Source organism: Petaurus breviceps, unplaced genomic scaffold (genome assembly GCF_028583685.1).
Source record: "Petaurus breviceps papuanus isolate PSGF00001 unplaced genomic scaffold, PetGlider_PUasm1.0 90925, whole genome shotgun sequence".
NCBI classification, from domain to species: domain Eukaryota; kingdom Metazoa; phylum Chordata; class Mammalia; order Diprotodontia; family Petauridae; genus Petaurus; species Petaurus breviceps.
This window is the reverse complement of record NW_027187380.1, coordinates 4453397-4469639: the sequence shown is the minus strand read 5'-3', so window position 1 is coordinate 4469639 and position 16243 is coordinate 4453397. Positions and strand designations below refer to the sequence as shown.

General features: G+C 36.3%; 2 protein-coding genes across 2 annotated transcripts in view; one reads left to right on the top strand and one right to left on the bottom strand.

Annotated features, from left to right (window-relative positions):
- The window catches only part of CCDC43 (coiled-coil domain containing 43), a 16849-nt gene extending 15998 nt beyond the window's left edge, over window positions 1-851 (top strand). The window contains exon 6 of the mRNA XM_069076133.1: window positions 428-851. Coding sequence (XP_068932234.1) covers window positions 428-452 — 25 coding nt within the window. The 3' untranslated portion in view covers window positions 453-851. The remainder of the gene's footprint in view (window positions 1-427) is intronic.
- The window catches only part of MEIOC (meiosis specific with coiled-coil domain), a 19766-nt gene extending 3523 nt beyond the window's left edge, over window positions 1-16243 (bottom strand). The window contains exons 1-7 of the mRNA XM_069076132.1: window positions 16134-16243; window positions 14060-14194; window positions 11078-11235; window positions 7431-7535; window positions 4594-6469; window positions 3740-3874; window positions 407-587 (exon numbers count right to left, since the gene is read on the bottom strand). Coding sequence (XP_068932233.1) covers window positions 407-587; window positions 3740-3874; window positions 4594-6469; window positions 7431-7535; window positions 11078-11235; window positions 14060-14194; window positions 16134-16235 — 2692 coding nt within the window. The 5' untranslated portion in view covers window positions 16236-16243. The remainder of the gene's footprint in view (window positions 1-406; window positions 588-3739; window positions 3875-4593; window positions 6470-7430; window positions 7536-11077; window positions 11236-14059; window positions 14195-16133) is intronic.

Below are 16243 nucleotides of genomic sequence, written 5' to 3'. Positions count from 1 at the left end.
AAGAAGGATGGCTATATTTCCTGAGCTAAAGACATTCTGGTGCTAAGCAGGGGTGTGTTTTGTTGTTGTTGCTGTTGCTGTTTCTTTGCAGTACTAGAAAAAATGACATGCTTTATCTGGGGCATAGAGTTTTGCCTCAGTTGCACAAACAGAAATCAAAAGGCTTCCAAAGAAAAGCTAAAAAGGAATACTTTAATTTTGAAGGATGTAAAAAGTTATCAGAATTGCATTTCTTCTGAGTTTTTAAAATTTAGGTTAAATTTGTCTAATTACTCTTAAGTTCTACAGCTAGCTAGGAGTTTTAGAAATGTTCCTTGAGCCTCTGAACAAACATAAAATTATGTTCCCTTATAGTAACACTGTAGATTTAGCATCACCTTACCAAAGAAGGAATATTGATTGGTACCTCTGTCATCTTGGCATCTAGGAACTCCTTGCCTTTGCCGATTTGAAGCATTTACAATTTCATCCTTTCTACGTGACTGTACAATGTGAATAGACTCCAAATGTCTATCAAGAGCAGTAGAAATATTGGCATGAAGGGGAGAGCTGCGAAGACGTTCCATTTTTCCAAGTAAAGTCACAACCTGTAGGAAGTATTTTAAAGTAAGGCATATAACCACAGTGCTTGCCTCAAACTTCAGCAAAAATAAATTAGTAGGGGTGGCCAGGTGGCTCAGCAAGTAAGAGCACCAGCTCCAGCGTCGGGATGACCTGGGGATCAAATCCGGGCTCAGATACTTAGCACCACACCCAGAAATAACTGGCCATGTAACCTTGAGCAAGTTACCCCCGATGGATTTAAAAAATAAATAAATAAATAAATTAGTATTTGAAGAACATTAAAATAACCTATCTGCTATTAAAAGCTCATTTCAAAAGTTTCAGTGTCTGACTTCAAGAACTTGGCAACAGTGAAAAAGTTAAATATATTAGTGGGTGTTAATAACAGGCAGATGTAAGACAAAGTGTGCTAATATTTTTTAGTATTTGGGGGAACATTTTGAGGAAGTAGGTTTAATATATAAAAAGCATTAAATTTCAAAGGAAGGACCCCTAGGTTGATTAGCCTTCAACTTGTTAAGTCATATTAATCTGTTTCTCCATCTGCAAAAAATGGAAATAAAGCCTGTCCCCTATGTACTTCTTAGAGATGTGAACCAACATTTATTGAGGACTGCTAGCCACTGGGGATAAGGAGTAAAAAAAACGTATTCTGCCCTCAAAATGAGGGATGACAACACGTCCTTTTTTTTCCTGCTGTTTGGTTTCCATGTAGTCCACTCAACTTTAACTGCCCTCTCAACAATAATCTAACTATGCTTTCAGTGATAACCTCAATTAAATCTACTCAGATGACTTTAAAGGAGATACTACAGATAAAGATGAATAGGGAGGTGAGAACTCTGTTCTAAACCACTATTGTCTGGTTTAAAGAATCCAGAATTTGGGAAAATCCAGGATATTTATTATTATGACTGTCAAAAGATCCCACAGCTGTAAACATTGCCCAAAGAAATCTGGGGGAAAAAACCAGTTTATTCCTATTGGTTACTCTGCTTAAAAAAATCAGTTTCTACAGTGTCACTTTCAGTAGGCATAAACTGTTTTGGCATATTAGAGGGTGCAAGCCACATAGTTGGGGCTGTTCTATGGTTTGCTTCAAGTTCTTAAAACAGTGAGTAGTTTTCTCTAACAATTAGGATTTCACAGCAAATCAATGAGGTAACTCTCCCCAGAAGCTAGCTAATCCTGATTGTAGTCATATACTGTAGAGCAGAGTTGTGCTGAAAAAACCTTAATTGAGGAGCTGAAATCACTGAATCCCTCCTTCCTTGACCTATCAAAATTATTTGTCATTTTGGATTGAGCCTCTGTCAAATCAGGCCCATAGATTCTCTCAAGAAAACAGGTTTATAGGAGAAAGGAAAATATATCATTCCATTTTTTAGACCTCTAGGAAACAAAACACTACACCAAAACCACAAGCCAATAACTTAGTAGTATTATTATTAAAGAAAAGCAAAGAGTTACTTAAAGGATAAGAAAAAGAAAATGCAATGAAATTTTTTGTGGTTTTTGGTAGACTTAAAAATTTTTTAATAGGTTTCTGAAAAATCCCATGAAATAAAAACACTATGAAAAACTACAAAAGTTAGTATAGCCAAAAAGTTTCAACCTTTGAATATTTCTGAATGACACTGCTATTTATCTATAATAAAATTATTATTACCTATGTACCCAAAACCTCTAAGTTAATGTATAACTAAAAGGAAAATACTAGTTTTGAGATCCTCTCTTCTTGGAACTCTTTTTTTTTTATTATTATTATTATAAGGAGTTTAGTGAAAGCTAAATGATTTTAACCAGAAATAATTTTTATAAGAATAAATTAGTTTTTAAATAATAAATTAACACGATAATATTTAAATGCGATCCATGACATTTCTAGTTTATTTTAAATTGCTGGACATTTTTCTCAGCATTAATACCCTCCCTCCCCCCCTCGGGACAGCTAGGTGGTGAAGCGAATAAAGTACCAGCCCAGGAGTCAGGAGGACCTGAGTTCAAATCCGGCCATAAAAACTAGTCACATGACCTTAGACAAGTCACTTAACCCCAACTGCCCTGCCTCCCCCCCACCCAAAAAAAGCTAAATAAATATTTCCCCCCTTGGATTAAAAAGACATTTTCTGAAAATCTTAACTAACTTGGATATAAATAGTTTCAGTAGTCTATAAGAATTGAAAATTCCCTGTTTCTAGGGAAGGAGAATAATTGTTTATATTAACAGCTTAAAGGATACAAATAAGAAATAAAATGTAAGTCGACTATACTTACTACTACTTCTTGATTCATAAAGCTTCTGTTAAGTCACAGAGATAACCTGATTTTTTGAACACTTAATTTTGTACTTTAAAGACATTTTTTAAAAACTTCTACTTGGAAAGTCTTTTAACTTTAAGATTTTAAGGAATAAAGCAAGTATTTACAAACTGTTTCCCCAAAATCCAAAATTACAAAGCAGATTTCTTTTTTTTGGGGGGGGGGGAGGGGGGTGATTATTCCAAATAACAAAGGATTCATCTCCAGATTTCTGCAAAGTTCCCTCCTTGTTTTAAAAATATGACATGATTACAACTTTCCAAGAACGTAACTACAGTATTATATAAAGTTAGGCACATAAATTGCTTAAAGAATGAAATGAATGAACTAAATGAATGATGCATAGCTGAGAAAATTAAGTATTTGTAGCCTTATCTTTTAGTGCACACTACAAAAATGAACTCCCTACTCAAACTATCTTTCTTTATAAGAAATTTGGGAAAAATTTTTGGTGTCTATATTTGAGAAGGAGTTCTTCCTAAATATTTAAAAATTTTTCTATCCATTAAATCTTAGTTAATTACCAATTTGGTCTGAAGGTAGACTCTTTTAAGCTGGTGGTAAAAGAATGTTTGCTTTCTAAAGGTCCTCACTATTTTCAAAACAGCTTTTAAATAAATGGCATGCTAAGCCCAACATGGAAAATTATAATGCAAATGAGATTTTAAAAATCCTTGAAAGTCTTAAATATAAAAAATACATGAACCAATTTAAATATACAGTGTTTTCTTTAAAAAAACACACATACACTTAACACTTACTAGCCATGTAACCTTGGGCAAGTCACTTAACCCCAATTGCCCTGTCCTCCCCACTCCAAAAAGCCAAAAAAATTTAAAAAAAAACAGCTTACTCTGGCTTGTTCTCGTAGTTCATCCACAATTAGGCGATCAACTCGTGATGGGTTAGAGGTCAGCCTTGGAATTGGAGTGTTATTAGTACTGGAAACTTTTTTCCCGGGATAGTTCTTGGCAAGAGCCAATTCAGTCTAAGAAAAATTGCAAAAGTTTAGACATCTAATTTTTCCAAAATTTTATCATACAATAAATAATATTGTTTTCATATATACATACATGTATGTATCCCATATATGCCTAGTCTTTATCATTCTATGACTTAATTCAGCACATACTGTAAACTTGCCCAAACACTCACATCAAATACCAGCTGAGGTAGGCAAGGATTTTAAAATTCTATTAAATCTAATGCTTAATAAATATTAACTTCTATATATAAAGATTTAATTTCCTTTAAAATTATTAAATAAGTAAATAACTGCTTAATTAAGGAAGATAACTTGGTACTTGTAGTCTCTAAGTCATATGGTTATACTAAAAATGTTCACTTCTAGCTATTATATATAACAATCTATAATTATTTTGCTAAACAAAGCATTTGTTAAATATACTAGTACTTTTTTCTCAAAATTATTTGTCATGGTTTTTTCAGCATCGATGAGATTGACACACCAATTCTGATGTTAAAGATTTTTGTCCTTTTAGTTTATTTCTGGGATAAATCTTCTGATTATCTAGTCTCTATGCATATAAAAACACCCTGCAATTTTTAACTACAGAATAAAGAGTTTAACTTCATCAGCAAGATAGGCTACTTTTGAATTAACATGGTGATAATACTGAAAACTGGCAGAGCTGGCAATATAATACAATTAATTTATTTCTATATAGATAGCTGTTTTTGTGTTACCTTTTTTCTCTCCTTTTCTAATGCCCTCCATTGTTCATAGCACTCTTCTAGACGAATATGAAGTTCACTAGCTGGTCCACTTCGGGTTTTAACTGGTCTTTGAAATCCAAAGGTTGGCACAAAACCAGAAAAGGAATTATCACCATACATCATATCATTGAAATATGGATACAAGTGACTTAAATCGTCGTAAGAAAACAAATCGTAGGAATCCAGTAGTGGAACAACAGAATGGCCAAATGGATGGGTAGATCGCAAGGGGAATCCATTTGAACCAAGTTGCTGAAAACTCTGATTATGCCTTAAGTCTCCCATCATGTAATTATTAGAAAAGCATGAGGCTTGGGTACGATTCACACGGTTATTAACAATATTGTTGTCTCCACTTCCCTGTCTGTGGCTATTATAGTGACCCTGTGACTCCAGCAGGTCTTGATATGTATTTTGAGATAAACCATCTAAATGCTTCTGTCCTTCCTCAGGATCATAATGTCCACTTTGGGGCTTAGCTTGAAAATTATGTTTATTCACATTTTCAATGATCCCATACTGCTGAGCTGAATAATTATCACAAAATCCATTTGGCTGCTTTATTTTTTTATCTGTAACTGATTCAAAAAGACTTTCTTCCCCAGTCTTGGCCAGTCCTTCCATATGATTGACAGACTGAATTCTTTCTGTACCACTGTAACTGAAATCAAAACTAGAAAATGTTGAAGGATTTTCTTGGCAATATTTCTGAAATAAATTACTATTTTGGGTTAAATTTGTAGATGATAGCTGGGGAAAATCTGAAGAATGGTTACCACCTTTTGAAGCTGCATTTAAATGGCTATTCAATTTCATCAAGTTACCTTGATTTCGATATGGCACAGGAGTGCTGTTTTTGGTTTGAACGTTCATCCAAATTGGCCTATTTATGTTGATGCCTCCTGAAGATGTTGCTGAGTTCGATAATAAATTCACTGATTTAAAATATTCAGAATTCTGGGGCTCAGGTTTAGAAAACTGCACTTTTTCAGAGATGCTAGCAAAGTCATTATTACCTGGGCAAGCTGTGTGAGATTTCAGTCCATATTCCGATTTTAACCCAAAATCGGCAGTGAATGCTGCTTCCTTTGCAAACTGCTTTTCTGTTAAATGTGGTGTGGTCTTTGAAAATGTGAAATTCTGTTGATCTTGTATAGTCTCCTCCATTTTTTTCTGATTTGTTGGTTTAACTTGAAATAACTTAGTGTATGTGTCTGTTTCTACAGCTGGTGTCTCAGGTGTTCCATTGGCTATTTTTTTGTTATCCTGAACACTAAAATTTGAACATTTATTTAGCTTAGCTTTATTGGGATGAGAATATTCTGGATATCTACAATAATCTGCATTTTCATTGTATCTATTGAATTGTGAAAGAAATATCTCTGCCCTTTTTTGCTGTAATGGTGCCTCAAGCCCTTTGGCACACATTTTATCTCTTCCATAAGGGTAAGTGTCAACCCCTGATTCTTTCATAATATCAGATAGGCCAGCTTGTGGTGTAAAACAGTTTTTGATAAATGGATATTCCTGGAATGTTGTCTTAGTGGTATCATTTGTCTGAATATTATAACAGTTGGAGTGATCACTTCGTGAGGGGTACATCCATTGCTCTTCGAGATCTAAGCTACTAAATCCATGATAAAGTTCATCTATTTTCTGTTGTGGTGTGAGATTACTATTGTGCAGGTACTGCTTTTCCACTGCTGAGACAGATTCGCCACTATAAAAAGCTTGTTGAGAGATGGCTGTATCTACTGGCCTTTTAGTTTCCGACAAGAGGTCATGGTGATCTGCAAATCTGCTTGTATTCACAGGCCAAACTGACTTTAAGTTGGAGGAGCAGGTCCTAGAACAAGTAAATATGTTTAATTACAACTTGGACTTTAAAGACTTTTCCCCAGTGGATAATGTGAGAAAGGAGTTGAAATACCTCAATCTTGTCCACTAAGCTCTTCTCCAATTATCCATAGCACATTTCAACCTTTTACTTATATCACAGAAATTTTTTAGAGGATAATGGTAGCTATTTCCTGCTGGAAATACACATATGAAATAACCTTCTTAACTTCACTCTCTCTTCATTGTACTTTTTCCTGTGGGCAACTCAAGCCAATGAATAAAATCCCACTATAGCTTCTCATTAACTATATATATAATAAGGAGAGAATAAAAGACTTTCTTTTGATTGGCTTATTTTTATTGATAAAAGACAAAATTAATTTAACGAAAAAATAAAGTTCTGTGGAGAGTCTGTATTCTTTCATAATAAAAAGGGATGTGTTCTGATGAAGCTGTATTTGAAATCAGAATATTTTAACTGGTTACATATGTACTGCATTTAGGAAATATTCAAAATCCATAGCTTCTGGATAGGGTTTTTTCCACACCCAAATAAAACAATTAAGGTGTTTTTTTAACAATAAATTTTACTTTGTAAATAAAATCCATATGTCTTTCTGGATAGAAATCATGAAGCTTTTTCTTTGGAATCAATGTATAAAATGCCTGGAATTTACACACTCTTAATGCCAAGCTTTAGCCCATGTGACAAAATGTTTTGAATATTGTAAGAACAATTTCCTAATAAAAGATGTTAATAGTAATTGAAAAAATGAAAACACAGAATGAGATTTTTTTAGTAACAGGGCCATATTGAATTATATGTCAATGAAGTTAAACCTAAAAGTGAATATGACTTAATCTCTGACTGCCAAATGACCCTCTCTTCACTAAAAGGTTAAAGATGAAGTTCAGACAGTATATGCAAACTTAAAAGTGTCTTAAATGCTCATATATAATATACTAACCCCTCAGCAAAATATGGCTGTGACTTATCTTGTTCTTCCAAAATGTTAGACACAAGTCCATATAAGTCTGTTTCACTGCCATAGTCATTTCTTTCAGTTTGAATCCTAAAAACAAATCATGGTCAAAAATGAATACCGTTTGTAAATTACTTTATTTATCCTATAATACAATCTAATATTAATAACTAACAGTTATATAGCACTTACTATGTGCCAGGCACTGTGCTAAGTGCTTTATAATTTATTATTTCATTTGATCCTCACAAATGTCTTTGTCTAGCTTTACTACCATTATCTTAATATTTAACCCTTGAACTAAATTTATACTTGCATTTAAAACAGTGGTAGAAACTAAAATAATAATATTTTTTACTTTGGCATGAGTCTACTTGCATGGTAGTTCTGTTTCCATTTCATTTGAAACCATATAGCCAATTCATAATATATAACTATTTCCTACTCATTTTCCTATACAACAATACTGTATACTTTAGACTAGAGATAACATTTTTGGTTCTGTGATGTCTTATCACCCATATACTTCAGCAATTGCTGGTCCTATAATCCATTATTCCATACTTAGTTTCTTCGTAAAATATTTTAAACTGATGCTTTATTCAGTATTTTCCTCCAAAATCTGTGTATGAAAATGAAGTACATCCAAAGTAACACTGAAATCTTCCTTCAAATAACTCAAGATTTTAAAGGAACTACTGTAGAAAGAGTATTATATCAAGTTTCTAGACCTGATTTTAATAACTAATTGGGTGAACTTAGACCCAAAATTAACTTCTTTAGATTTCAGTTATTTGTAAAATAAAGAGCTGGCTTAGTTCAGGGGTTCTTAACTTGTTGTATCATGGACAGCAATCTGGTGAGCATATAGACACCTTCCTCAGAATATTTTTTTTTAATGCATAAGACACAGGATTAGAAAGGAAACTTATCATATGGCAATACAGTTATCAAAATAGTTTTAAAAATACTTTCATGAGGGGCAGTTAGGTAGCACAGTGAATAGAGCACTGGCCCTGGAGTCAGGAGAACCTGAGTTCAAATCTGGCCTCAGATGCTTGACATACTTACTAGCCATGTGACTCTGGGCAAGTCACTTAACCTCAATTGCCCTCCAAAAAGCAAAAAAAAAAAAGTTCATGGACCTCAGGTTAAAGAACAGTTGACAGGAAAAAGAACAGTAAATGTAGAATCTAAGGATCATTGATTTAAAGCTATAAGAGATCTTACAGGTCAATAAATGCAGCCATCTCATTGTATAGAAAGGGACACAGGCCTCAAGAAGTTAAGTGACTTGCCTTGGGTCACTGGGTAGCAAGTGGCAGGCACTGAGTTTTGAACCAAGGTCCTCTGACTCAAAATCCAGTGCTCTTTGCATTGCACTGAAAATTCTATCTTCATTTTCTTATTCTCAGTAACTCCTCTGGGGTTACATGGACACTAAGGCCTAAAATTGTATGGGCATACTTAGAGAAATATCTAGTGTAATGCAAGCTATAGTTTCAAATTAGTTAAGTGATATCTTATACCAGTGAATTGGTATAATCTAAGTGTTTTATTCTTTCCAGGGTCTAGATCAAGTTCTTAACCTGGGGTCCATAAACCCTTAAACCGTCCAGTGATGGATTTCATGAGGTCTGTTGAGAATTGTAAAAAGGTACATCTTTACTTTTACTGGCCTCTAAATGAAATTTAACATTTCCTTCCATTATTTATTTAGGCTTTACCAGACTACCAAAGGGGTCCATGACATTAAAAAGTGACAAAAACCCCTGGCCTAGGCAGTTCTACTAGGCAGTTTCCTTGAGAGCAGGGAATGTTTCATTTTTTTGTCTCTATCCTTATGATTAGTATAGTGCCTAGAATAGTTAATAAATGTTTATTGATTATATTTTAAACTATAATTTCTTTCTCCTATAAGTTTTGTCACTTTTTGTCCTTTTCCTTTCATTTTTTTTAGTGTTATGACATTTTAGCTACAATATCTATGTGTATAGCTATATACTTTTGAAAATGATTTTTACATAAATCTCATTTTATCCCTACACAACAGAGCTTTCGAGTTAAGTAGCAAAGATAATACTTTTACTTTATATACTTCAAAATTGTGGAATGTTCAAATTGGATGGGACCTTATTTATTATCTGAGTAATCACTGGATCATAGATAGAGAGCCATAAAGGACCTATGAGGAAAGGCATTTAGTCCAACCTTATTTCAAAACCAAAAAATTAGGCCTAGGGAGGTCAAGGGACTTGCCTAAGGTCAACCATGCAAGTAGCAAATTTGAACCCAGGTCCTCTAAATCAATGATCTTTTCCTTTACTACACTGCTGAAAATGAGGATCAGTTAAGTAAGGTTATTCTAACCAGCAAAACCAAATCACTTACACTGGTTTTTCAGTTATTGATTCCTCACTACATAATTTTCCTAAGCAATCATTGTAAAATTTATGAGTTATATAAAGTCTCTGAGTTTTATGAAATGTAGAACTTTCCCAATAAACCTGGGGTGAGAGGGAAGCTAATCAGAACTCCTGGGCTAGATAAATTATGGCTGTTGTCATTCTTGAAAGCAAGGACTGTTTCATATTTTGGTCTCTGTATCCACAAATGATTAGCATAGTACCTAGAACACAGGGGTTTAACAGAAGCTATTTATGTTCTAAACAATAATTTTTCTCTCCTAAAGAGTCCCTCACTATAAAAAAAATTCTCCTTTTCCTTAAAAATTTTAGTGTTGTTTTAGATATAATATCTATTATTTGCATAGCTCTACAAATTTGAAAATTATTTCAAGTAAATTACCTTATTTGAGATCATTTCCAATAGGACTTAGATATTTTATCTTGAGTTAATTTTCTTAAGTTCTAGTAGTTTTCAATTAATAAGAACCAAAGCTAAAAAGAACTATATAACACTGCCTCTTGTTAATTAAGGGTCAAAGTCAAGTAAAAGTGTGTTTTTTTCCTGGTATCATCCTTTTGATAAATTTGTGAACAGACTACAAAAAACTTATAAAGGAAAACCTAGGGAGATGGAAAGATAAGGACACCAATACTTTTTAACCTAATAAAAAGATAACTTTGTAAATAGGAACTCCTTAATCAGATTTTATTAAATGATCTTACTAAAAGGAATGAAAAAGATACCAAATAGCTATTAATAATTTTGTCTAAGGTAGACTCTTCAAGTTGTTTTAAAAGCTTGATGAATAAATACAACTAATGTCAACCAGTCAAAATCCTTGTATAGTCATAAGACTGACATCAGTATAAGGATTTCTGTATTATAGGAAAAAAAGGTAGAATATATATCTCTATGTACTCAGTATATATGATCCATTGTATATGAAGCCTTTATATACAAAGGTTTCATTTTCATGCAATTCAAACAGCAAATATTAAGTTAATATGCCTCCAAAACTAGGTGATTTCTGATAATATTGTGGTTCATTTTGAAAAGTAATATAAAATGGGCCTGTATATTTACATGCTACATATAGTTAAATTCAGGTGGTCAACATAGTAATTGGTTATTTTTTTCACCTTAATCTTTTCCTCCTTGATTGCAAATGGCTTTATTCAACTTAAAACCTAATTTAAACTCATATGTCTTATTCACTAAATTACCTGTTCTTTACATTAATTTGAGAATTAGTAGGTTGCTTGATATCATCTCCGTATGTTGACCATGGTGCATAGAAAAGGGAAGAATCAACAGAACTTGAATATTCTGTGGATGAAGAAAGTGGAGTGTATGTCTGCCGTAAATCTACATTATCTTCACTCTGAAATTTAGAAGAAACACTTTAGTCATATTTATAAATACTTTATTTTCTTTTATTCTGCTATTGACAGAATATTAGTTTAGGTGATGACAAATACAAGCGAAAAAAACACAAGAACAGAATTTAAGAGATATAATCTTAAATCAGAACTTAAGGGACTAAAGCTATCATGCTATAGCAGAGTATGTACAGTGACGGAATTTTTCATTTTTTCATCTAGACATCTCATAGACTTAGTATGACTGCACAAATTACATAACTGAAATGCTCTACCTCATCTTAAAAAGTGGGTAAAAAGTTAACACTTTACATTTGTGTGTTGTCATTTACAAAAGTATTTCCACCTATCTCATCTGATTTTCAAAACAATTGTCAGAGACAGGTAGGGCCAATATTGTCTCTCTCTTAGTAATAGGAAACTGAGTCTTTTAGAGATAAAATGACTTGCCCAATGTGTTAGGTTGGCTGAATAGCAGCACTAAGACTAGAACCTAAGTTTTCAGATTCAGCCCAGTGCTGGCCAGTAGTAGAATCTTAAAGCTGTTTCTACTTCCTGTAATGTTGTCTCTCTTCTCTCTTCCTCCCTCTTTTACATCTGTTGAATTCCTATTCCTACCTATCCTTTATAGTCTAAACTAAAATGCCAACTTCTCCATGGAGTCTTCCCTGATTCATCCCCAGTAATGACATCCCTCTCAGACCTGAGAGCACTATGTTTTGTAACTTTCTAATACAGTGGTCATAAAATATTGTGTATTATAGAACTCTACTAAAGGTCTCGAGGACAGGGACAATGCTTTGTGTAAACTTTGTATCTTTGCCAACACATACTATGATTCACACAGTGTGCACTTATGTTCATTATTGTTGTTGTTTCTACTGTACAACACTACCTCTCACTCTTTACTCCATACCACCTCTCTTAGGAAAACTTTAAGAAAGAAATGATGTATGCTAAATATTTTTTAAGTTTAATAACTGACTTTCATTATTTGAAGGGCTCCAGCTTAGGTTTTTGTGAAGAAAATTCTAACAAGTTACCAATAAACAACAAAATTCCTAGGCTAATATAAATACTTCATAACAATGTTTGAAATGTAATAAAGCTAATTCTAACGTTATTAATACTAGAAAATGCTTTTATAAGTGAACTTTGAGATTATAGAGTCACTCTTTTCAGTCCTATCAAGAGAAAAAGATAAAGCTAGAAGTGACCTTTAACCCTAAGTAACATGTAAATACAGTAAAATCGAGTTTATTTAACTCCAATTATATATATAACAAAGAGATCTGAAACTGGATAAAAATAGTTTAAAACTATACTACTCCTGTGTATAGTTTTTCCCTTGATTCAAATTAAACATATTAAAAATACTTTGCACAATTCTGATTTTTAAATTTTTTCTAAATTAAATTTTATTGTAACTATGACCATCTTAATCAGTGCCACTGAAACAATAGTAATTCAAAGCACAGGCTAATGTTGGCTATCAGCACTTAAATGTTTAAAAAGAGCTCTTTTTAAAACCATCTTCAGAAGCTCAAACTATTTTGTAGTATTTCCTGTTTTATTTTGACTATGATTATTATTTAAAAACCTAAACCTCAAAACTTTCTTGAGTAAACTGAGGTTCAGAACAACTACTGAAAATGAAAGTTCCACTAAAATTTTTTACCTTTCCAGAGATCCAGTGGTATTAGATTTATAGAAGCTGTTTTATTTTATTTTATGCTTAGGTAATTAGTATTGACTCATTTTCAGTTTTAACTTATTCCAACTAGCTATTTTTAGCTTATTTTTTAGTCCAAGTGTTCATTTTTACTACTCAATTCTTTAGTGAAATACTTAGCCAATCAATCACTGTCATTTTATGTTTACAAAGGTGAAGCCCTGGTATCTGGACCTAAATATGTTTTGAGGATGCTCTTTCATTTCAACTGTATCTTGCATTTTAAATGAATTTTCATCCAGACTTGGGAAAAAATACAACTTTTTTTTTTTTAAAGTCAATTTTTAGCTTAGTCTGCCAGGAAGTTTTTTTTTTTTAATATCAAATCAATGTGGTAGAGATACATATATAAATACATGAAACATCTGGATCCTTTTCTAGCTAAAATGTGTATACAAATGTAACATACAGATGTCCAGTGTGGACAAAACCAAATAGTCTGGAGAGCTACTAGCCTCTAAATGTGAGTTATTATTATTACTAGATATATCACTTTAAAGTTTACAAAAGTACTTTTCTTACAAACACACTATGAGGAAGGCAAGTATTATCTCCATTTAGAATACTGATGGTACAGATTTTTTTTTGGGGGGGTGCAACTTCCCTGACTTTTAAACTAAGGGCATTTTTATAATGATGAGGAATATTTCCACACATTCAGACAACCTGGCCAAATGAAAATTTCAAATGACAGCAAGTTTTTAAGAGAAAAAGGTAGCACACAATCCAAGAAATAAAAAAAGAGCAAGAAGCTAATAAAAACTTTTACCCTTAAATTACCTGATGTTTGGATTCATTAAATAGCTTTTAAATATGCTTAAAACAAAGTGTTTAAAGGTAAGAAAGTAATGTAAAAGTGTTTCCTTAACATTTCTTTGGTCACATTAAGCTGAGGACAGGATGAAAACATTTAATGAAAAATGTTAAGTATTCGATAGAACAATTTTTCAAAGGTATGTATTTTGCAAATTCTCAGTTCATTCCTCTTCAACACTATGAATTGGATAGTTTGTGGAGATGAATTTAATTGTAGTAATCTGCTATACTTGACAATCCTTAATCTTTTAACATGGAATTAAAGTTTATTAATGCACCTGTGATTTGTAGCAATCATAGAAGGAAGTGGAGCCAGTCAACATCACATTGTTGAACACATCAGTTAATCGGCTGCTAGTATCTGCATTAATGTTCCAGCAGCGATTCGAACCTCCACGGAAAGCGACTTTAGGCTACAGACGACAGGAATCGAAAAAAAAAAAGAAAAAAGAAATGTTGTTGTACCGAAAGAACTACGCCCCAAAAACTGATTTACCAATTTTTCTGTAAAGGAATCGGATTTCTACTCCTTAACGAGCAAATGATTTATGACCCTTAACCGCTTGCTCTCCTTAAGCCCATTTCCCCAACCCCTATTTGCTTCCTCCTCCTCCCCATCTACTGTCTAAACTTTCCTTAAAACAAGCAGCATAGGTCAAACAATTAGTATCCATCAATGAGCCCCGGTGGTGGGATGGGAAGCAAAAAACTTCCTAACCCTCCCGAGGCAGGCTCTTGGCTCTTCTGGTCTCAGGGAAACTCAACTACCTATTTGCAACTGGGGGATGGGGGTGGTGGCTCCTCCCAGCCAATAAGGAAGTCCCAGAATCTGAATAAAGAGATCCCACTGACTTCCCTGTAGGGATGGGAACAGAAAGAGGAGGGAGAGGTACAGGACTACACAGCTAACTTCATCACAACTACCCGGAAACACAAGTCAAATTTCTTTTGGCACCTTCCTCCGAGGTCAACTTCACTCCAGCCCCTCCCAAATCCTTTTCTTCTCTCCCTCTTTCCACCCCCCCTCCTCTCCCCCCCTCCCTGGGATCTCTTTATTCAGATTCTCCCCCCCCCCCCCCCCCCCCCCCCCCCCCCCCCCCCCCCCTCTCCCCCCCCCCCCCCCCCCCCCCCCCCCCCCCCCCCCCCCCCCCCCCAGCTTGAAAGGCCTCTGACATAGTCAGCTCTGTCCTCCAGGAAGGCACAAAGGCCCTTTTTCCCCTCCGAGGACTTGGAGCCTGTCAGCTCCAGCCTCCCAGGTCCCCTCAAGGCCCCCACATCGTGTCACCTCAGGACCCCAGTCCCTCATCAAGCCATTTTCTTCAAAAGCCCCATGTGAATTTCCATAACTATTTATTAAGCGCCTACTACCAGGACCAAGGGGCTGTGCTCATTTAGGCGCTGTCACCTCCGTCCATCTTTGCTTCCCTCTCGCCTTTCATTACAGGGAACCCTGACTCGGAGTTAAGGATCCGCATTCCAGGATCCTCCCAACCCCTCTTTCTCACTTAGGGGGCCTGACCCTGACTTCCAGTCCTTCTCAATCCCCTTGCCAGAAGCGTTCCACACCCTATCGCCTCCAAATTCCCTTCCCTCAAGAGACCAATGCCTCTTCACCTCGTTCCTCCAGTCGCCCCCCCCCATCTTTCCTCACAGAGACCCCACAACTCCTTACCACCTCTTTCCTCACTAGGGCTTCACACACCGTCGTCTCCTCAGCGACTCCCTCAGGGGGTCCCACACACCTCCTCAGACCTCCCCTCCCAGGGCCTCACAATCTGTCGTCCTCACCACAGCTCCACACCCCGTCAGTCGCCTCAGCTCCTCGGCCCTTGCCTCACAAAGGCCCCCATGGTCACCCCTCCCTCAGTCCTTCCTCACATCCCACTGCCGTGTCACCTCTTCGTCCTCAGACCCGCCCCCGAAAGGCCTCACACCGCATCACCTTCTCAGCCTTTCCCTCACAGGGGCCCCCACCTCCCGTCACCTCCTTGGCCCTTCCCTCACACCTGGCCACCTCCGCGGTCCCTCCTTGCCCTGCCCTCGGGTCCCCGTCCTGTCAGCTCCGTCGTCGGGAGCCGCTCCCTCGCCCTTTCCTTCACACCCGGCCCAGCTCCTCCCTCCCCAGACTCCGGCCCTCCGGAGCTCCGTCTTTCTCCTAAGGTTCCTGCGGCCGCACTCGCCGCCCTGCAGTCCGCCCCCGCCCCGCGGCTCCAGCCCCGGCCGACTGTCCGACGGGGCGGCGGGGCGGGCTGCTCCCGGGGCCGTCCATTCTCCCCTCCCGCCTCCCGATCCTCCACGGCGCCTGGCCCGCGCCCGTGCCCAGCCGCTCCGGAGTCCCCCGACCCCCATTACCTCCACACCCCGCCATCCCCCTGTCCTGCCCGCCTCGGGTTCGAGGGGGCTGTCGTGCGTGGGGCAGGGGCCGGGCGGGCCGCCTCCGCCTCTCACCTCCATCGGGCCCC